The sequence below is a fragment of the Crotalus tigris genome, unplaced genomic scaffold (assembly GCF_016545835.1).
Source record: "Crotalus tigris isolate CLP2741 ecotype Arizona unplaced genomic scaffold, ASM1654583v1 scf7180000017573.2180621, whole genome shotgun sequence".
NCBI lineage: Eukaryota > Metazoa > Chordata > Lepidosauria > Squamata > Viperidae > Crotalus > Crotalus tigris.
Genome location: NW_024096483.1, coordinates 980,905 through 1,004,111, shown reverse-complemented (window position 1 = coordinate 1,004,111; position 23,207 = coordinate 980,905). Strand labels below are relative to the sequence as shown.

General features: G+C 37.0%; 1 protein-coding gene across 4 annotated transcripts in view; it reads left to right on the top strand.

Annotated features, from left to right (window-relative positions):
- Positions 1-23,207, top strand: part of ATP8A2 (ATPase phospholipid transporting 8A2) — a 347,289-nt gene that overhangs the window by 116,845 nt on the left and 207,237 nt on the right. For all 4 annotated transcript variants that reach the window (XM_039356441.1, XM_039356458.1, XM_039356469.1 and 1 more), the window contains exon 25: positions 17,214-17,386. In XM_039356441.1, the coding sequence (XP_039212375.1) occupies positions 17,214-17,386 (173 nt within the window). The remainder of the gene's footprint in view (positions 1-17,213; positions 17,387-23,207) is intronic.

Below are 23,207 nucleotides of genomic sequence, written 5' to 3'. Positions count from 1 at the left end.
CTTATAGTTCAAAACTCCCCACAGAATTGGATGTTCCACAGAAATTCAACTTATTGCAAAACAAAGGAGAAAAAACGTGCATGAGATAATGGCTTTTTACTGATATTATATCCTCTGAACCTATATCTTCGCCTTAGCTAAATAAATGAAAGAGACAGTGACATACTATGGTTCATTTACTTTAGATGGGAAATTAGTGAACAATATAGCAGACCAAAAATGGTTGGAGGGGAATGCTTGCCCACTAGCTGTATCCAATGCCATAGATTTTTTATCTGGGAATAAAACCAAATGAGGAGATATCCTTGCTCCAGCATTCATTGGGAGCTAAATGGCTAAATCGCTCATGAAAATGCTGGCATTCTGTAAATTCTAGTAGACGTCTAAAAGTCCAAACTACTGTGAATAAATTAATATATAAGAGAAGGTTATTTATAGTGAGAAAACAAACATTGATCTTTTTTTCAGCAGAACTACATGTGGACCTGATAGCCATAAAGCCTGAATTAGATTAATTCTACCTTTTGCATGGGCTAATTTCATTATGCCTGGAAAGCTAGTGTTGTGGGCATATCTATAAAAGATGGAGATGTAACACATTTAACATTGTATGAAAAATCTTGGGAGTGGAGTAGCGGAAAATATAGGACAGATGGAATACTTCATTTTCAGAGCTGTGTACTTGAAAAAAGTGTTGAAGCCTATGTGCCACTTGGGAATAGCTGACAGACATATAAACTTGTCACCTCATTGGAAAGGACACCAGCTGAAAGCAATTTACTTAATTTGCAACTAACACTAAATATTTGAGGGCTCCATGTGATATTTGTTTACTAATAATAATTTGGATTGAGGCAGAATATAAATGTAATAAAGAAATAATATGGCTAATAATACTATTTGTTCCTATTTATAGTATACGATATATTGGTTCAGTGAGGAGTATTAGTTGATAATATTAATAGATCAATATTAACATTAATAAAAATATTACTATTAAAAGAAAATATTAATCTTATTTATTATGGCTTGTAGGGGAATTTCTTAAGTTTCAAGACTTCTGTTTGATTTGGTTGGTTTGTATTTTTTCCATGTTAGCATTATTTTTTCCATAATTGATTATTTTTAGTTAATGAAAATATTTTAGGAATACATATTTAATAAACTAAAAATAAAAACTTATTGTCACTATTCTTCATTAAATAATTATATTGTGTGTTTTTATTCTGTTTGAATAAAAAATAAATAATTTTCACCAAAGCACTTTGGTGAAGCTGCTATTAATGCCTCTGACAGAATATTAATATATAACATTTCATAATATATAAAACCATATATAAGTATCTATAATTATGTAAATAATATAATTTATATAAGTTATTTAAAAAGCCAATTTGGTCTAGTAGTTAAGCCACCAGAAAGTGGGAGACTGTGAGTTCAAGTCCCACCTCAGCCATGAAAGCCAGCTGGATGACTTTGGGCCGGCCACTCTCCCTCAGGCCAACCCACCCCACAGGGTGGCTGTTGTGGGGAAAATAGGAGGAGGATAAAGGATATGTTTACTGCCTTGAGTTATTTGTAAAAATAATAAAGATGAGATACAAATAAGATAAATAATATGCTAATATAGTATAATAAATGTTAAAAAATAGTTATTTAGTATTTGTTAATGTAATATCCATGTTATAAATAAAGTAAATATACAGGCTTACTTGGGCAAGGCAAACGTCTGTATAGGCCAGGAGTAGGCAACTTTGGCTCTTTTATGATTCGTGGACTTCAACTCCCAGAATTCCTGAGCCAGCCATGCCAGTTGAAGTCCACGAGTCATAAAAGAGCCAAGGTTGCTTACTCCGGTATAGGTAAAGTATTATTGAAGATGGATAGTGTTATGCCATCATCAGTGCGATCTCTCCCCTTAGTACCGTCATTACTGATAGTATAATTTCCCTTTGTGTATATTGCAAGTTTCAGCACCTTGAGGAAATTACTCATACCTGCATTTATTTATTTACTTATTCAATTTATATAGCCATCCATGTTACATATGTGACTCTAGGCAATGTACAATTTTTAAAAATCAAATAATATAAAACATTGTAATACAATTAATATTTTTTTAATATATTAAAACTGTTAAAACACAGATACAAAGAAGACAATAGGAGAATGAACCAACAGCGTACATATAGTTTACATTTCTAATTGCGTGTTTATCTTGCCTTTTGAAAGAACATATATTTAGAAATAAATATTAAAGATATTAAATACGTTGAGATTTTTTTTAAAGAAAAAATTGCAGATTAATGAAGAGTCTGGAATAGATTTATGAATACATGCAGAACAGGATTGATTTGTCCATGCTTGTATCCCACTGAGTCCAGCCAATTTCTCCAATGATCTTAAATGTTATATAGAGCTAAAGGGTGCCTGCTATAACTTGAGAAGCTGTACCTACTGAGATACCAACTCCTATGTAGGTAGCTGAATTTAGAAGCATAGATTTCATTTTTGTTTTATTCCATAATAAATGAAGTTTCAGATATATGCCCATACACTAGATTAGATTTTCTAAGTTTTTCATTGGTGGCCTCACTCTGTCTTCTTTCCTTTGTGAGTTTGTACATGATTGCTATTGAGCCATTTTGGAACACAAACTCGCTTTATGAGCAAAGGTTAATTAGGGCCTGAAGAAAGCCTGGGGCAGAAAAATACAGATGCAGGAACTGTAGAAATAAGGTCTGCTGGTCAATTTTCTTGAGTGTATAACTTAAATTAAATGTAAGACCAAGAGAGCTGTTCCTTACCCATACTAGACAAACTGATCTTTCAAATCTCTCTGCAACAGATAAATTTGCATGTACAATGCACAATTGAACCTCTAACTCCCAACTGGGAGCATTTCTGTCTTGTAAGTTGGAGCAGGCAGAGCCTGAATAATTGAAATGTGAACAATTCACTGCCAAGTTCACAAAGGGGACCTATATACAGTGAGCCTCCTGCAGAATGCACAGGCTAGAAAGAGATGAAGCAAAGTACTGTTTTTAGCCCTCAGTCAGCTCCTTGTGAATGGACATGGAGGCCCAGCAATTTCCCATGTAACTAAAATCAGTTCTGTATAGAAAGCTGAAAACTTTTTGCAATTATTAAAAAAAGACAAAACCTTGCAATATTGTCTGAAAGTTGAGTCATGGCAACTGGACTTCTTTTCCTGTTGGACTGAAACATTTTGCTGCTTATCCAAGTAGCTTCTTCAGTCTGAGTAAGTTGGCTAGGGGGACCCCATATATGTCCTCCAGAGAGTTTTCTGGATGTGCTTGTTAGGTGAGTAGGCAAAGAGACATTGGGAGGTAAATGTTTCAACTGCTAATCCTTTGCCCTAGGTGGGTTGTTAAATGTTGCCTCCTGGGTGAACTTGTGAAGTGGTCTTAATCTTCATGGGGACTGTTGAAAGAGCTGCATAAAAAATGGGGGATAGGTTGTGTTTGGGACCTCTATCTCTACCAAACAAAGGATTTTCCAGTTTGGAAATCACTTCTCTTTCAAGCCATCTATATTACCTGTCCAAAGATCCTGCAGATCTCTATTTCTAGGTTGCCACAGGTCCCAATTAGAATGTCACATTCTAGGAGCTCCCTGGAGAACTTGATGTTTGAGTCCATAATGTTTATATTGCCTGTGAAGGATTGGACTTCTTGGACTTGATTTTTGTAACCTCCATATAGTTAGCTGTTTTGATACAGTTATGTATCATCCACATAAATGAACCAGAGGGTTGGTGCTATCCCCTGGAAGGAGCTAAGTGCTTTCTTTCTCACATGGAAGACGTGGATATTTGGACAACACCACATACCTATGTTCTTCAAACCCAGCAACACACTGAGACAGAGGCTTGTCCACCCTAAAGATCAGACACCAAAACATAAGAAGAGCAATGTAGTGTATGCAGTCCAGTGTAGTGAGGACTGCTCAGAGCTCTACATTGGAGAAACCAAGCAGTCTTTACATAAGAGAATAACCCAGCATAGGAGAAGCAACACCGTAGGACCTGAATCAGCAGTATACCTTCATCTAGAACAGTGTTTCTCAACCTTGACAATTTTAAGGCATGTGGACTTCAACTCCTAGAATTCCGCAGCCAGCATTGCTGGCTGCGGAATTCTGGGAGTTGAAGTCCACATGCCTTAAAATTGTCAAGGTTGAGAAACACTGATCTAGAAGAAAAATTACACTTTTTTGAGGACAATAATGTTCACATTTTGGGCAGGGAAGATACATGATTTGAGAGACACACAACCTCAGACACAACCTGTCCTCCATTTTTTATGCTGCTCTTTCAATCCCCAGGAAGATTAAGGACACTTTACAGATTCACACTTAACAATCCACTAGGGCAAAGGATTTAGGAGTAAGAACATTTACATCCCAATGACTCTCTGCCTATTCACCTAACAACCCTATCCAGATTAGATGAGAATTGAAATCACCCCGGAGGACATATATGAGGTCCCCCAACCAACTTGCTCAGACTAAAGAAGCTACTTGGATAAACAGTGAAATGCTTTGAACCAACAAGAAAAGAAGTCCAATTGCTATGACTCAACTTCCAGACAACTTGGATGACAGAGAATCTTCATCAACTCACAAGGTTGTGTTTTCATGTGAACTTAGATCCAATTTGGGCTATTTTATTTCTGTAATTAGTACGTTTTTTACATTTTAATTATTTTGGCTCCAGCAATATAACATGAAATTGCATGATGGTGCCCATAAACCGAAGGGATTGCTGAAATTTTAATGCAGCTGGAATCTTGTTCAACTTGCAAGTCCAGCTGTTGCCTTCTTGACCTTGGTTTTATGGCTTAGCATGATACATCAACAACTCAAGATTTCAACATAGCTAATTATATGGAGGTTATAAAAACAAATGTTATTTACAGATACTCAAATGCAATTTTCTGACATACAATTAAGAAATAATAATTAATTCCCAGTCTTTTTTATTCAGTAATGTGAGGGCATCTCCTCTATGAATTTAATAATATTTATTTCTGACAGATCATATGTAACCTTGCATTACCAAGCATTTAATAAGAATAATAATGTAGAATGTTTATATTTCTGTTACTTTCATCAAAGTAATTCATCATGTCATATTTTGTGTTTTTTAAATAAGTTAAATAGAGTTCAGGTACATTGGGAGAGAGTAAACAGTAAAATATTCAGATTCAAATTCAAATGCAATATACTAGTATAAACATACCAAATATCCCATTCCTAATTGATTTCCTGGGGCAATTACTTTTCTTAGATACTGTTGATGAGTAAGAGACATTTATGAAACAACCCTTTATAGTTATAAAAAGTGTTGAAGATGCTCTTTTGAAGGCATTAACAAAAACTTTTGAAGAAAAAAAATAAACTAGTTCAAGCTATATCTACATTTTGTTGCAGTCATATATGGACTGTAGGAATAGGCAAGAATATTTTATTTATATATATGCCATAAAGTGGGGAAAATCATCACAAGGATTTTTTTTAAAAGCATCTCCATTTTGATAACTCTCCTATTGTTTCTCTCTCAAACCTGAATTGCTTTAGTTTAGAGTATCTGTTTTTTTTATCATTGTATACTCCTTTCTGCAGAATTAATAGCAGCTTGGTGTACTTGGGGGAGTAGATAGTAGTGTTGGAGGGAATAATTCAGAAACTCAGAGGGTTAAACACTTTTTTCTTAGGCAGTGTGGCCTATTTAATTAGTTAAAATAACCTGATGGGGCCTCTAGCATTGTTCTTGATCTCAGATATGTCCTTCTTGATAGGCTCCTGTGTCATCCCACAGTTAAAACAAGAAAAAGAGGGAAAAGGAATCACTTCTTATTTCTTCAGCACAGATACAAAATACCTCTTATTTCTTCTTATTTATAGATTCAAAAGACTACGTATTCTAAAATCAACAATGATGCACAGCATTTTTATAATCATAAATAATTCTAATTGTCAAATCCAATAATTAAATTTTCATTTCTTTCAGTTTCTAGTAAGAAGTTCAAGTTGTTTCCAAGTTTAAAAAAGATTAGACAAAGTTTTTTCTTTAATCAAAGCCGTCAGTTTTGCCATTTGAGGCAATTACATTAACTTAACCATCCATTCTTCCATTGTAGGAATTTGTAAGTCCTTCCATTTCTGTGCATACAATAGTCTCACTGCTATTATCATGTATAGAAACAAAGTCCCATATTTCCTTTTAATCTGTTTATCAACCTCTGGTTTCAATTGTGTGTTTATCTTAAAAATTCTCTGGATTAAGATACACATCTCATCCCAATAGTTCTTAGCTTTGTGACATGTCCACTAAAGATGGTAACATGCATTTCCAATACGTATTTGATGATGTGTTAAACATCTTTGATAATTTATCAGGTATTAAATACCAATGATTCATCTTCTTATGAAAATTCTATTTCAAATTATAATTCAGTGTAAATTTAAATCATTTGGTCCACATATTCTCCCATTAATCAAACATCATATTACATTCAAAGTTTTATGCCCATTTGATCTATACTCTATTCATTTTCAGTAAAAGTTTATACCAGTACATCTTAGTAATAACATGTTCATCATTGGAACACAAGTCCACTTCAACATCTGTTTTCTCATTTGTAAAATCATTTCTTCTTATCCAATTTAAGCCTATCTATCAACTAAACATCTTTCATTTCCAATTCTTCTCTTGGTTTCAATTTAAGTTCTTCTACAAAAAAGTCAATAAATCAGCATAAGTCAATCAAGTTTCTCTTCTTAAAAAGGCTTCCTGGGGTGACAAGTCATAATGTTTACCATCTTGCTGAAGGTAAACATTAATTGTACAAAAAGAAAAAAATATCTGTTGTTTCTTAAGAGACTAACAATAATCCAAATCTTGATAGTTAAATAGGTCCTGTTATTCTCATCACCTTTTTTAAAAATAATAGTCTTCAAAGTACTGAAAACATCCAAAGGGACAAATAGATTAATTTCTGGGATTCGTCTTGTGTCTAGAGATTTTTTAGGGCTATGGAGATCCTGCCTGAGCTCTAAATCAGCTGTGGTGTAAACTCCCATTCCAAAGGAGCTGCTCAAGCCACAATTTTTCCCACTAGAAGTCAAGTAAAAGCTAGTTTCCTATGTTTCTTTTATTGCTCTTTCACAAAGCTAACTTATCCACTGAAAGAAATCTACTGAGCAATATTATCTGTTGAAATATGTCTATTGTTGATTAAATCAACCTTCCATAATGATGGATGATTGAAGGTCTTCAACTATAATCATAGGACTGTGAATTGGATTAGTCTCCTTTAAGTTTTTCTTTTCATTGTCCCTGTTGGAGTTGCTGCTATAAACCACCACTGCTTACATTATACTCTTGCTAGTTTAGAAAAAGATACTCAGATATACATACACAAATATTTCCTCACACACACACACACACACACACAGTTTTGTTATTTCCAGCTTCACTGCAAATTACTTGAGGCCAGATTTCCTCAATGGGCCCTGGAGTATAAGAATTAACTTTGATTGAAATAGTATTCAGTAAACTGATGCTGAAACCTATCAGCACTCTTTTCTCCCACATTGTGGTTAAAGCCTTCTGAGAAACTTGCTTGTGGCTGAATGACTTGTTTAAATAATTTTATGCAATACACCAATTCTGGGCTTGCAGAGTCAGGGAAATCCCACCTGAGAAACAAAATAAGTCCTTCCAATATTTTCAGTTTTATTGTAGATAAATGTTCAAACTATGCAGAAGGCAGAAGGATAATTGTGCCAGCAGTAGTAATGGATGGCTACATTTCTTATCATTCTATGCAGAATTAGGATACCTAAACCTAATTAAATCAGGTTATTTTTCTCTTCAAATCATGCGAGTTACACAATTTTGTATTATTAACCACAAATCTTTCACGAATGGCAGGTGTTCCACATTTCATTGCTGTTTTCTCTCCATTTAATCTGTCCTCTCAAACATGGCAAATATTAGGGACAATACTTCCAAAATGAGTTTAGTCCATAAAATGTATCCTTCTAATTTAGGAATTAAAGCCTTCCAGCTCAGTTTTTTGGATGCTTCACAGTTGGCTCATCCCTAACATATATTCTAGCCTTTAAAGCAGTGGCTTTTATGACTAACTAAAACCCAGTTCAAAGTATCAAAATCACATTAAGCCTATATATTTTCATGGTTGCTAATTGCCTACTGGGTATAATTTAGGAGATATCAGGAAGAAAGCTGCTTATAAGCTCTTGAAGGAATTGTCAACTTCCAGGACATAAATGAAGCATGGAACTATGCAATTAAGGTATGAATGGAATTTAGCTGTCTGAAAATGGGTTAAAAAGGAAATGCCCCTTTAAGTTGAAGGTAGGTTATTGAACCTTAGAATCCTATTTAATGGGCTCTTGATTTTGTAAGTTGAATCAATTACAGCATTTTTTTAAAAAAAAATCACATGAAAATTTGACAAGAAAACACTTCATAATTTGGGATGGTTTCAAGACAGAATGAATTTTACCTTACATGGTTCATCTGAATTACTTTTGAGAAAATGCAGTTGTCCAAATTACAAAATATAAGCAGGTTCAAAGGCATATTTCTCTAGCTTAGGTTAGTCATGAGCACAATGAAAAATTGCTTGAACTTGATCATTGTCAAGGCCAGGATTCTCAGGACAAATTAATAAATGATTCAAAAGCACTATTTATCCAGAAAATTCTGGAAAATATGATTCATAAATCTTTGAAAGACCAAGGGAATAGAATAGAATAGAGCTGGAAGGGACCTTGGAGGTCTTCTAGTCCAGCCCCCTGCTCTAGCAGGAGAACCTATACCATCTCAGACAAGTGACTGTCCAGTCTCTTCTTAAAAACTTCCAGTGATGGAGTGCCCACAATTTCTGAAGACAAGCTGTTCCACCGGTTAATTGTCCTCACTGTTAGGAACTTTCTCCTTAATTCCAGGTTGCTTCTCTCTTTGGTCAGTTTCCAACTGTTGTTTCATGTCCTGCTCTCTGGGTGCTTGGAGAATAATTTGACCCCCTCTTCTTTGTGGCAGCCTCTCAAATACTGGAATACTGCTATCATGTCACCCCTATTTCTTCTTTTCTTTAAACTAGCCAAACCCAAGTCCTGCAGCCATTCTTCATACGTTTTAGTCTCCAGGCCTTTGATCATCTTAGCTGCTCTTCTCTGAACTTTTCCCAAGGTCTCAACATCTTTTTTGTAATATGGTGACCAAAATTGGTTGCAGTATTTCAGGTGTGGTCTTACTAGTGTTTTATAAAGCAGTACTAATACCTCGTGTGATTTTGATTCTATGCCTCTGTTTATACAACCCAGGATTGTATTAACTTTTTTGGCTGCTGCTGCACACTGCAGGCTCATGATCGTCCAGTAAGACTCCAAGGTCCCTTTCACAGTTACTGTTTTTGAGCCAGGTCCCATCTAGTCTGTACTTGTACCTTTAATTTTTCCTGCCTAAATGTAAAACTTTGCTTTTCTCCATATTAAAACTCATTTTGTTGGATAGGGCCTATTGTTCAAGTTTGTCAAGATCTTTTTGAATCCTGAACTTGTCTTCTAGGGTGTTGGCTATTCCTGCCAGTGTCATCTGCAGATTTGATGAGTTCCCCTTCTATTCCCTCATCTAAGTCATTAATGAAGATACTAAAGAATACTGGGCCTAAGACAACCATGACAGCATATTTAAACTTTTCTTAGTGATAATCTTGGATAATTAAATATTTGTGCTTCTCTTTCATGTCTATCACATTGTCAGGCCCTCTGAGGTGCAGTTTGCCAAAAAAAAAAAAGTCATCTGCATGATTCTAATAGTTCAGAAATGAGAAGAAAGCAGTTATCCATATTAGTGAGTTCAAAATCTGGTAATCATAGATTACTGTAGGGTTATCTTTTTTATGAGAAAAAATTGAAGGGGGCAGATAAGCATTTTCTGTAAGTTCTTGTTTATAATTTCTCTCAGGCAAGCTAATTCTGAATGTATTGAGTTTGCACAACATAATACAGTATACAAAACCCAAATAAACCATATTATGAAATTCTGCATTGTGTGACTCAGATCAAAACCAATGTCTTTAAGAAGTATGACAGGAAGACACTAAAAGAGTGCTTAGTCTCTGAACACAGATGGAACAATGATATAAATCATACCATGTGATTTTCTTTCAACCATGCAACCCTAAAAGCCCCAGAATAAGATTGAGGGAAGCCCATGTATATAAGGGGAAATGCTTTTATATCTACAGAATAAAGTTCCTAGCTTTCATAATTCACTTATGAAAAGTAATCTTCATGTACATTGATGAGTTGCTTTGGGAGCTACAATGGGAAGACAAATCTGTCATTGCATGTTTAGAGAAGTAAAATTCCAAGGAAAAAAAGACCTGTACTTTTTCAGCTTATCTGATTAAATTGATTACAATGCTCACTCATCAATATGGCTGATAGCCTTTTGGGGCAGTTCTTGTGGATGTGGCTATAGGGATTGTCCAGAGAAGGATCTATGCTTAATTTATTGCTGTGGCCAATTCTGTAGATCCAGGGGTCACCATTACTATTTCACAATCCTAAAAATTGGGCTGTTTGTTCTCTTTTATGCTAAATTCCACATAGTTTCGTTAATGGTTTGAATGTGGTCCCATGGAATGTCAACCTGTCAGGATTTTTTGTTTGTTTGTTCACTTGCTGAGTAGTACTGATTAGATGGAATATTTTTTAAAAGGATTTAGAAAGTTAGGAAATTCAAACAAACCATCACAAGGTTTCTTTCCGAACCACAGGATGTGGTCCCAAGTGTGGACCACACATGAGCTCTGCTTTAGGTTATTGTAATTCCCTGCCTGTCAACAAATTATGCTCTGTTTGCCAAGATTTGCAACAGTGCCCTACTGTTCATCAACGTGAAATGCTCTGGAGAATGGAATTCAATTTATTCAGGTCAGAAGAGTCAAAGTTTGTTTTTTTGTAAACACAAGTGTGTGTGAATTGTACATGAACAAAGGTATAATGAGTGCCAGGCGCTTTGCAGTTTGCTTGGTAGTTTTTTAAAATGTAAATGAAAAATATTGAAGTGTTTAATTTTTCAAGGCTTTTAGGATGAAGTTAAAGTTAGCAACATGACCCAGGTACACTATTAATTATCTTCTGTTAAAATGCTGCATTCCCTCTTCAGTTTCTCTTTGTACAAGAAATAGGATTTTACATTAACATTTTCCTTCATTTTCTCTCCAAGTCAGTCTTGCAGTTTTATCTGAAGCCAGGCTGTTTTGTTTTGGAATGAGTTCACACATTACACCTAAGACTAAGGGATTTGCAAGGGTTTTTGTGTTGTGTGAACCCAAGTTTATGTAATCAACTATGGATAAGCTAACAATCTCATCATGTGCTGTATAAATATGGTCTAGTTATAGAACAATCTTGCCAAATATGTGCCTGAATAGGTATGATTCTGCCATAGCCAAATATATATTGTGCATATGATAGGAGAGGTTCAGGATGAGAAGCTAATTACATATATGCTAATTACATATATAATATGTTTGTTCATTGGCACCTGACTTCCAAGTTAGAAGAATCATAAGATAATTCAATGTTTGGATTAGATTTCCAAAAAGAGAAAGAAGATGTTGCTTTTTCTTTCTTTCTTTTTTTTTGGTTATTACATAATTCCATGTAGCTCTTTTGTCAACAATGCAAAAGTAGATTGCCACTGTCCTTTTCCAGGATATTTATAGATATGCTCACATCCCTACCTAGACAACTGTCCTAGTACTGTAGACTCACATCCAGTTCAATTTTACTTTTTATGATCAGTCAAGGTCAATAGGAGATGCCACCTGCTATGACAAATAAGTCAATGCCCACATCCAAATATGCATATCACATTAATCTCCTGGACTTTGAGCCACATAATGGGCATGTTGTGTGAACTTACCCATAATTTACATTGGCTGGATTGTCACATGGCATTAAGTCACAATGTGATTTTACTGATTTTAACATAATTCCATGTATGAATCTTCCTATTTCTGACTTAGTTAACTAATTCTAATCCTTATTGGCATTGGTGTATTTGTATTCCTGTGCAAGTCATTTGAAGAAGAAAACTGTTCCTCTGGATCTGCTTCAGGCATGAAGTCACTGAATGCTTTGAGGCCATTCTGAAGTTTTCTGGCTACATCCAGAAACCTTATGGAATTGCTATATATTCTTTTGCAATTGCCTGTTTATAATTTAGGAAAAGGAAAAACAACTAAGCCTTCCCTGGATATTCTCATTTTTGGGGGTTACGATCAGTGTACAAACTATGCCCGTTCCCCCGAGATTTGTGATTAATCAGAAAATGGTACCTAAAGTGTGGCTAATTCCTTGTTATTAAATAGGGATTTTCTTTTTTTCTTTTTTGCTGAGCATTAGCAGAGAGGAAGATAGTAATGCATATGCTTAAATATTTTCCCAGCATGGGTTAAAAGATAACATGCGATGTTTCCAGTTGATTAAATTAGTCTTCAGTGGGTTTAATTTCAATCAGTAATGTATATAGTTCATCAGCTTATTCTGTATGGTGGAGTTGCTGTATCTTAATATGAACATTGGCTTTTTCCTCTTGCTTGTTGTTTAAGCTGGGCTCACGTATCACAATCAAGGCACACATTGTCAGCATTTGTTAAGTAAGCTATAAATAGCTAGATGTGTATCTTATAATAATAACATTATTATTATTATTTACATGATTAACAAATGGATTCTTCACATACCTCATTAAGCCAGGAATAGATAATCTGTAAGATGTGTGTGATCAGACAACAAAATACGGTTGGTCCTTAACTTATGACCATTTGTGTAGCAACCGTCTGAATTTATAACAGCACTGAAAAAAGTGTCCTATGGTGGTTCTTGCATTTACAACTGTTGCAGCATCCTTCAGTCACGTGATCACAATCTGGGTACTTGACCACACATTCAAAAAGATTGCAGACTCTGGGGGTCATGTGATCACTACTCGTAAACTTCCCAAGCAAAGTCAATGGAGTAAGCTGGATTTGCATAATGACTGGTGATTTGCTTAACAATCACGACAAACACAGTCATAAAATGGGTGTGACTCACTTAACTGCCTTGATTAGCGGCAGAAATTCTGGTCCAATTGTGATCGTAAATCGAGAGTTAGCTGTAGTCAAAATTTGGTGTGCATTTTTTGCTTCAAAAATAATAGAAGACAGATGCTGCAGTTCCCACTCTTTCACTCCTTTTCCCCAAACTGAAAAACAAAATAAGCTGATGTTTTTCACCCAGAACCTTTCTGCTCTCCTCAGCAGATAGCCACTTATGACCCATTAACAGGTCTGAAAGCTGAGCTGTCCTTGCCTACCCACCTGGTAGGTCTGCTCAGTATATAACTTAGTGTGTCATGTTAACTCAGAAAATTAGGTTGAGAAAAACATATGTAGGTTTTGTTGTGCCTAAATTAAATGAAAAGCATTGTCAACTTTTTTTTTCTTTGTTTAAGGAAACATTTTCAAAGGCATCGGGTAACCCATTGGACAAAATGCTATGATTAACACAGCTGAATCCTAGAAGCTTTGTAGAATAATGTTAAACATGTTGGAAACATATTAAATAGCTTGTGTTTTAGAAAATATATTGCAGAAAATATATTGTCAGAAATCAACTAATAATTATGCAGGATATTGTCAGCTAACATTGAAAATACCTTTTTAATTTAATTTCGTAAAAATAGAAGAAATGTTGATTCATTCATTGTTTTTCTTGCACTGTTGAAGCTAAATTAGATCTTTCTAATTAGATCATTCTCATTTTTCCCTCAAAAAGTTTTGTATTTATAGGATTATTCAATCTCACGCCGGATATTATCATTTCTAATTCTATAGATGGAATATTCTGTCCATTCTTTAAATGCTTCATATTCAAGCTTTATTGAACTTTCAGCAGAATGTTTACTCTGTGTTGAATTTGGATGGGAGTGAAGCTGCCTTTCTTCTTTTGTAGTTTTGAGATGGGGTGATTTTCACAACTTAAAGAAAAGTCATTCATATTTCAACAAATACTGCTGGTTTAAATTTTCCAGAATGCTCTGGAAAAATGCTTTCTAAAATAGAATTAATCTGGAGAATTAAATTTTACAGCTAAGAATAATACTATGTGAGTTTTATAAGTATTCATTCTTAAAATTTACCTCTCAAAATGGTGGAAATTAATCTTTATGTATTTGTTAAGTTTCTATCCTGGGTTTTCCCCATTATTTTAAAATGGTGAATGTTTTCAACTTTCATTTTCCCCCAGAACAGCATCCACATGAATAGATTGGTCTGGAAAGCAATATGTTCAATATTTAAATTAACCTGTATAAATTCACCACAGGATGAAACTAAATCAAAAACATGCAAAAAATTACAGTGGTGCATAATATATTACTTTTACTTGTGATACCCACTTTTATTTTCTGCAGCTGTGTCTGCAATTTAGAGCATTATAAAGGGAAATAATCTAAACTCTGATATGTTGTTCAGTTGCTAACTCATGTCTGACTCTTTGTGACCCCATGGACCATAGAATGTCAGACCCACCTGCCCTCCACTGCCCCCCAGAGTTGGTTCAAATTCATGTTCATTGCATCCATGACACAACCATTCACCCTCTGCTGTCCCCTTCTCCTTTTGCTTTCAATCTTTCCCAACATCAGGGTCTTTTCCAATGATTCCTCTGTTCTCATTTGGTAGCTAAAGTATTTGAGCTTCAGTTTCAGTAGCTGTCCTTCTAAACAATAGTTAGGGTTGATTTCCTTTATGCATATTAAGCATATAATTAAAGATCTTTAGTTGAGGTTGCATTGATTCAGAAATACTAATTACAGATATTGGATTGGATCTAGGTCAGTTCTGAGCTATCTATTCTCCAACTGTCAGACCTGCCTTGGCTCCATTTGCATACTTTCCACAGAAGGGAAGCCCAGAACTTCGTATTTGATAATCAGAATTAGAAAAGAACATATTTAGGATCGTGATACAAATGTTCTGGGTTTCTCTTCTATGGGAAGTATGCTTTTCTTTCTTCACCTTATACCTCTCAAATCTGTAAGATCATAGTCTGATGTTGTTATCTAGTTGCTAACACTAAACAAAATAAGGTAATAGTAAGAGGTCCTCTGCTAATTGATGGCAAATGTGGAATAGGAAAGTAACATGATGGTTCACCCCTCTAAAGCGTATCAGATTGGAAGAATTTAATTAATTAGAATTCTCCATCCTTCATTTAAATTAATCATTGACATAACACAGATAAATAATTTAATTATTTTAAAAACTGGATACTAGGGGCAACTAAAGATTTTAGGCAGAGGAAGAAAACACAAACCTGCAAAATGAGGCAAAGCATTATAGCAATGAAAATACTGAAATAGACTTTTGAAGAATGGAATCAGAAAGTAGTAGCAGAATGTTAGAGAATTTTAATTTCTCTGTTGGTAAAAATAAATCAGAAGCTCTCAGAGTTGACTGCATTTAGCTGATTCAAGTAACCTCTTTATATTCATATCAAAATATTTATAATACCATACATTCGTCTTTACAGCAACATAGCACAATGAAGACTTCTTACAGAGAGATACAGAGACAGACCTGAGACTGGATAAAAGATCTAGCTTCTAACTCAATACCTTTTTTGCACAGACTCAGTAGCACTTTTCTCACATTGCCTGACTGAGTTACCACATGACTCTTCCTGCTCATGAATATTCCAACACAGAATATCAACAATGTTAGTAAAGATATCTGCTTCTATGGACAGACTATGTCCATAATATGTTATTGAAGAAATAACAGATGTAGAACATATTTTATTAATAATATAAAGATAGTAACAAAAGTGCATTTACAACTAACAAGCCAAGAGAATGACTTGAAAAATAATGTTTCACTGGATCTATAAAAGAAATTGGCTGATGTTTTAAAATTCAAAAGGGAAACACAAATGATAACTCAAAAGAACAACCTGGAAATTTTTTTCCCCTTTGGATTTATTTAAAGAAAGCTTGTTAAGACCTTGATGAATTCTACATGATGGAACAAAGAAAAAATGAAGAGAAACCAAATCCTACAACAATATTTGAATGAACTAAAGATTAAGATTGTTAAAACAACTTTAGATTTCTTTCTTTTACTTTTATTTGATCAAGATTAAAATAACCCTTTAAGGATTTTTTTATGGACACCAGGACTGAAAAAATGATTTATGGATTTGTTTGTAGATAAGAGATAGGATATGGGATGGAGAGATAATTGTTTATAATTTTATAGGGGGTGGAGTAGTCACTAAATTTGTTTATGCTCATTGTGAGGAAGGCCCAGAAAGGGCCCAGTATACTGGGGTTGGAAATAAAACAAAATAATCTGGAAGTATATGGCTAATGGGCTAGCATTTTCGTATTTCATACTATATCAGTTGAGTTCGAAACTGGCAGATTTTTATATTTTATAGTTCTCTGGCCAAGGAAAAGCAAGGCATCCCAAATGAAATGGTAATAAAATACAGTCTATGTTAAAAACAGAAATTGAAACATTTCAGAAGCCAGTTATATTAATTTGAACAGATTAAGGCCAGTAGCAAAATAAAACTTTAAAAAATTAAGATCTTAATGAGAAGCAGCTCAAACTAAAGTCCTGTTTAAGAACCTGCAATGATGGAAATTAACATAGAATACACACCCCAATTTAGTTTATGTAATTTAGCATATAAACTTTTGCATTTTACAGCTTCAGGAAAGAGCTGTATATTTATTCTGTTAGCTCTTTATGTGGAATATTGGTACAAAACTCACCCACTGCATTCTGGACTGAAGGAAAATATCACAAGTTATACCAATACTACCTAGCAACAGCTAATGACTGATCCAGTAACTGGAGAAATTCAAAAGATTTCCATCAGAATAGATCATGTCTGTAATCTGAAAGTCATATTGCCTCCTTTCTCGTGCATTTTCATCTTTTTGTAATATACTTGCAATAACAAATGTGGATTCTATCAGAATTCATCCTTGAATAAATTCTTCAAGTTTCTCAGTTTGGGCTGTACTACTTAACAAAAATGGTAATAAAAGGTTGTTTTCTTCTCCCCTGCCCTCTTTTTTCATTTAGGCAACAAGAGCTGCATTAACACACCATTGTGAAAATCTAGGAGACTCACTAGGCAAAGAAAATGATATTGCTTTGATTATAGATGGCCAGACTTTGAAGTTTGCCCTGTCCTTTGAAGTGAGGCAGTCCTTCTTGGACCTAGCATTGTCCTGCAAGGCTGTCATTTGTTGCAGGTAAGAAATACACCTTAAGTCCACTGCACTTAATGGATTTACCTTTAAGAATATACTGTATATTCAAATAAAAGGCTCAGCAGTTAAGACACTGGGTTTGTCAGCTGGAAAGATTTGAGACCTGAGTGCCACGTGATGGGATGAGCTCCCATCCTTGCTCCACCTCCTATCAACCTAGCAGTTTAAAACATGCAAGATAAATAGGTACCACTTTGGTAGAAAGGTAACAGTGCTCTGTTATGTATGTCATGCTGGCCACATGGCCGTGGAAATATCTTCGGATAGCACTGGCTCAATGGCCTTGAAACAGAGATGAGCACCACCCCCTATGGCTGGCAATGATTAGCAGACTAAAATTCACAGGGACTCCCTTCCCTTTATATACTGTGTATGTATATAGATGACAGTTGTTAGCATAAATGGTACTGTAAGATTCTTTTAGTATGGCCAAATTCAATATTTAATTTAAATATGGCAGTTGTCTTCTTTCTGTGCTGTAAAAAGTATATTTAGATATATTACAAACTTAAGGACAATATTAGATGATTTAAAAAATATAACAGTCATGCTTTTGCTTTATAATACTTGAACTCAAGCCAACGTATCAAGGTAGATTGTCACATATGGGACATATTGGATTTTTGTTTGGTTTTGTGTATCATTTTCTGAATGCTATTGGCCTTTGAAGTAATACTCTTGTTTATTTGCATTCAGTTATTTGCTCAGCTAATATTCTCGGCATATGGCTGCTTTATGATTGCACCGAGAGTTTAGCAAATATTTGAAAAAGTTATGAATATTGGTTAGATCCTAAAGCTGATATAAAATAGCATTCTTGGTGAGAGCTCTTGGTGAGAGTAGTTGTTAACCCCAACTACTTGTTTATTTTTAACTAACCTTATTGATACAGATAATGGAAAGAAGGTCAACGTATCTGGTGATGTACCTCCATTTTCCTGCAAACCAAGCCCAGATTTATTGCTTTTTCATTTTTAAAGATTTCTCTTGAGAACTAGCATCAACAGTACTTTATGCCTAAAGCCAAAAAAAATAAATACACCGTATATCTTAAGTATATTTAAAGTTATGTTGAATGGCAAATGCATCTGAAGTACTGTTCCCCTGTGGAAATGAAAAGCTAACTCCTAATATATGCTCCATTAAATCCTTTGAATGTATGCTATTTTATATTGACAGTTGCGAACCATAGTCTGTCTAGCTTTGAAAAAATATTGTAGCATTGGGTTAAGAAATAAAGATGGACCCTACTTTTATCCTCTCTTCCCACTATTTAATTTGAATACCTCCACTATTTAATTTGAAATTTCCTCTTCCCTGTGGCAATTCTGCTTCAGCTTTCTTCCTCCGTGGCTTTAAAGTGCAATGTCTTATTTGACATGCAGGAGTATGATTAAAGCAGCCCAGAGTGGGATAAAAAATGTTTTCTTTTCTCCACGAGCACCTGGCAAGTGAAAGGAATATTCCTGTAAAGCCATACAGGCTGTTAAAGGCATTCCTCATTCTCCCTGGAGAAACTCCAGTCCGCTCCACTTTCTTTTATTTTCTCTTCTTCAACCTCTGAAATTACATCATGTCTTTTATTTCTCTTTTGAATCATTTTACAGTATCAATATTTTATTGCACTTTTAAACATTGTTCTGTGGGGTGTTTGGTTCCTTTGAAGGGTTTTTGCTTGTTTTTACTTTTAAATTTTCATCTTAAGACGCTCTGATAATTAAAACTGGCCACCACCATATGGAAAGAGGATGACTAATGTTGGCAAATTCTTGGCAATAGAAGGCAATTATAATCAATCAGCCATGCTGTCAGTCAAATAGCTCACACTAAGACTTTGGAGATGGGAATTAGTTTGACTATATAGACTGCTCTTACGAAGACTGACTATATGTAAAGAAAGAAGCCACCATTCAGAACTTTAAGATTTCCCTTCTTCAATGTTACAAGAAATATACTGAACTAATAATTGCGGTGACATGTATATTCGATATGGAAGAAAGTACTGTAAGGCATTAATGTTTTGGTGTATACTCATTTGAACAGTCAGCATGCCCACGACTGTGGAAATTATGCCAATCAAGGAGATAGAGGATTTCATGAATTTGTGAGAATGTTACCAGTTATGTGTCCTTTCAGACATGATGTGAAAAGGGCTTTTATATAAACTGCCAATGCCAGTGGAAATGGGAATTGTATCTCTGCTTTCTTAGCCAATCTTTTTTCTTGTTGTTTGTTCTGCTTTCAAATGAACTTAATTCTGCACTTAAGTAATTTTGCCAGAGGTGTTCTTCTGTACGTAGGGACCACTGTATGGAAGTAAGAGGAAAGCAGTCTTGTGGTGTGACATTGTAAGCTTTACTCCTTTTTGTATGTGCATCACATCTGTGAAAAGGTCAGAGTTTGTAGTATGAGAGTTCAGTGCTGCTCTTGTCATTTTGATAAAAAGGACAGATGCCTCTGAACTCCATAGGTTGAATCTGTGATCTCTTGCATAAAAAACAGGAGGCTGTTTGAGACCGCTTGTGGTCTCAATAGTGGTTGTGTGGGATATTGTGGCTGAATGTCTTTATTGCAACTGAACACTATACTATAATTTGTTCTGTGATATTTTTTTTTTTAAAAAAATCACCGGTAACAATGCAAACAAGAGAGAGGAAGGACTCTTTCTTCTCTCTTTCTTCCTGCCACCACCTAGAAGAAATCTCTCTAATCTAGCTCATAAAATAAATGAAAGTGTCTGCAATTTTATCCTAAAATATTTATGCTCAGGCCTAATTTGTTCCTGCAGTGGTCAGCTCCCACCTGGTTACTGTAATTTCATTTAGATGGTGTTTTTATTTATAAATTAGATCAGTAAATATTGAGAACCCCACCATCGACATGGTGACTTGTTGATTTTTATTATAAAAGATGCTCCCCTTCTGGCCTGTGACTTAAATTACTGCAACTTAAATTAAATCATATTTCTGATTAAGAATATGCAAACTTGAATAACATTAATTGGTCCCAAAGAAAATTATGTATGGGTTCTAATTTCCCATATATAGTCCTTTGACTTTCCCTCCCTGCTCCCATCTATCAGCTATTGAATTATCAATGCTTATTATCTAGTACTACCTCTGACAATTCATGATAGCCCAATGCTCGTCTCCTGACTTTGGAAACTGTTGCGTCCTTGGCGGGAAAACAGACACGAGAAGCAGCTGGAGTTCTCAGTTTCTTTTATTCAGCGTTCAGCTTACAGGAAGATGACTTCAGCCTCGCCCAAACGCCTCGCAGCCTCTTATATAGGCAACTCCCGGGTAAATGGGTTACTTTTCCCGCGCCAGCACCCGCGCATGCGCACGGCGCTGGCGACAGCCTGTCTGGTCCCGGGCAGCTTTGCACCTGCCCGGGACTGCCTGCAAACGCCCGAGCCGTTTGCAAAGGCTCGGGACATAACACCCCTTTCCCCCGGGCTAAAACTACTACCAACATACAACATTTATTTTATATGACATTTTGCTCCCCAGTGCTCCCACTGTTTACTGGCCTTTGCCTTGCCAGCAATGTTATGTAGTCTTCTAGGTACTTGGGAGATTTCTTTGCTCTCTGTGACCTTCTTAGCTGTGGGTTACTGGCATAAGTCCCCTGACTGGAGGGAGGCGTGAGCCTGTTCTCTCTATTGTGTCCTGGTGTCTTCCAAGGACTGTGCCCGATGCCTGGCCTGCTTGCTTGCCCACCGGGCTCGTCAGGCCAGGGCTTCTGTTACTTTGTGACCTGGTTGACCTACCTAGCTGTAGACCCTCAGGCCCCTTGAAGTGATAGCCGCTGCTGGGCGTCTCTGTAGAACCTCCTAGGTCAGTCCAAGACCTGTCAGGAGGCTGTCCATTCCCTGAACCCCATTCTGTGTTCGGGCTCGTGTGGGTTTCTGTACTTTCCCAAAACTCAGGTGTTCCCTGATTTGTGCTAGGGTTGTTGTAGTCGGGACTGGTTCCTCGACTAACTCTGTGTATGTTTGACCCCCTGTAGGATTTGGGGTAAGGTCAGGCCAACCTTGGGAATTGTGTGCCAGTTCTCTTGCGGGGAATGATTTGTTGGGATGCCCCCGGGTATCCTCCGTTGCTGGAGTGCTGTGTGATGTGTGTGGAAAGTGAGTATGCCCCCGGGGTGACTCCCTGGCTGGAGTAGGCGTGGATGCCTGGTAGTTAGGTAAGCTCATGGAATTCCTGTTCGGAGCTCTCGCGGAACCCTGGGATGGGCCGTTTGTGGCTCCCTCAGTGGAGATGGGCAGCAGCTCGTGCCCTTCCCTTTGCTCCAAAGGGTCCCCCTCCCCCCCTGGAAAAGACCCAGGAGTCTCAGCAGAAAAGTCTCGCCTAGAGCGAAGTTGGTCGATGTGCCGACGCAGGACACGACCGTTGTCCAGGGCAACCTCGTAGGAGAGAGGACCTGTGATTCTGGACACAGAAGCGGGGACCCATGTATGACCAGGCCCGTAATTGCGAGCCCAAACCGGGGCACCCACAAGTAGTTGTCTAGGTGCCCTAGGATGTGAGGTAGATGAAGGCAGTCTGTCCGGATGCAACCGGTCAAGTCTAGTAGTAAGTTGGCGCCCCCAACGAAGTTCAGCTGGACTTCTCCCTGTAGAAGTGGACGGTGTGGTGCGATAAGAAAGGAGAAAGTCAGCCAACCTGTGATGCCAGTCCCCGTAGGTGAGTCTCTTCAAGGCGTCCTTTGCGATGCGCACCATGCGTTCAGCCATACCGTTGGTGGACGGGTGAAAAGGCGCAGACGTGGCATGACGAATCAGGTTTGCCTGTAAGAAAGCTTGGAATTCGGAGGAGGTGAATTGAGGGCCGTTGTCGGACACAATGACATCTGGCAGCCCGTGTGCAGCAAAAATCCCCCTCAGTACCTGAATAGTCTTTGCAGTGGTGGTGGATGAGACAGGCACAACCTCAAGCCATTTTGAATGGCTGTCAACAAGGACCAAGAAGAACTGGCCCTGAAAGGGCCCAGCGTAGTCAATGTGCACCCTAGACCATGGGGACTGTGTTTCCTCCCATCTATGCACAGGAGCTTGGGGCATCTCTGGGCGAGATCGTTGGCACAGGTGGCATGCGTGTACCTTAGCTTCAATATCTTTATCTAAACCAGGCCACCACAAGTGGCTTCGTGCAAGAGCCTTCATACGAACAATGCCAGGATGACCCTCGTGGAGGGATTCTAAGACCCTAGTCCTCATTGAGGTGGGAATGACAACTCTGTTTCCCCAAAGCAGACAACCCTGAGAAAGGGACAGTTCGTTCCTTTTGGACCAGAAACTCTGAAACTCAGGACTAGGGCAGTGCTCAGGCCACCCGGACAGGACCCAGGAGCGGACACGTGAAAGTGTGTGATCTGTACCTGTTTCAGCGGTAACATCCCTGGCACTAAGAGGGAGCTCGGGCAAGGCTTGGATTGATAGAATGTTGACAGCTGGCGCGGGGTCAGCTTCTACTACTGGCAGAGGCAACCTACTGAGGCCATCAGCATGGCCCATTTCTTTTCCAGGCTTGTGGAGTAATGAAAAATCGTATGCAGACAAGAAAATAGACCACCTAAGCATTCTAGGGGAAATGATGTGGGGAGTCTGCTTACGTGTGGTAAACAGTCCCAGCAGAGGCTTATGGTCAGTGAAGACCGTGAAATGCCTGCCATATAGAAAATCGTGGAATTTTTTAATTCCAGCAACAACAGCCAGAGCCTCCCTGTCTATCTGAGCGTAGTTGCGCTCGGCAGAAGACAGTGTTCTGGAGTAGTATGCAATAGGAACCTGAGTTCC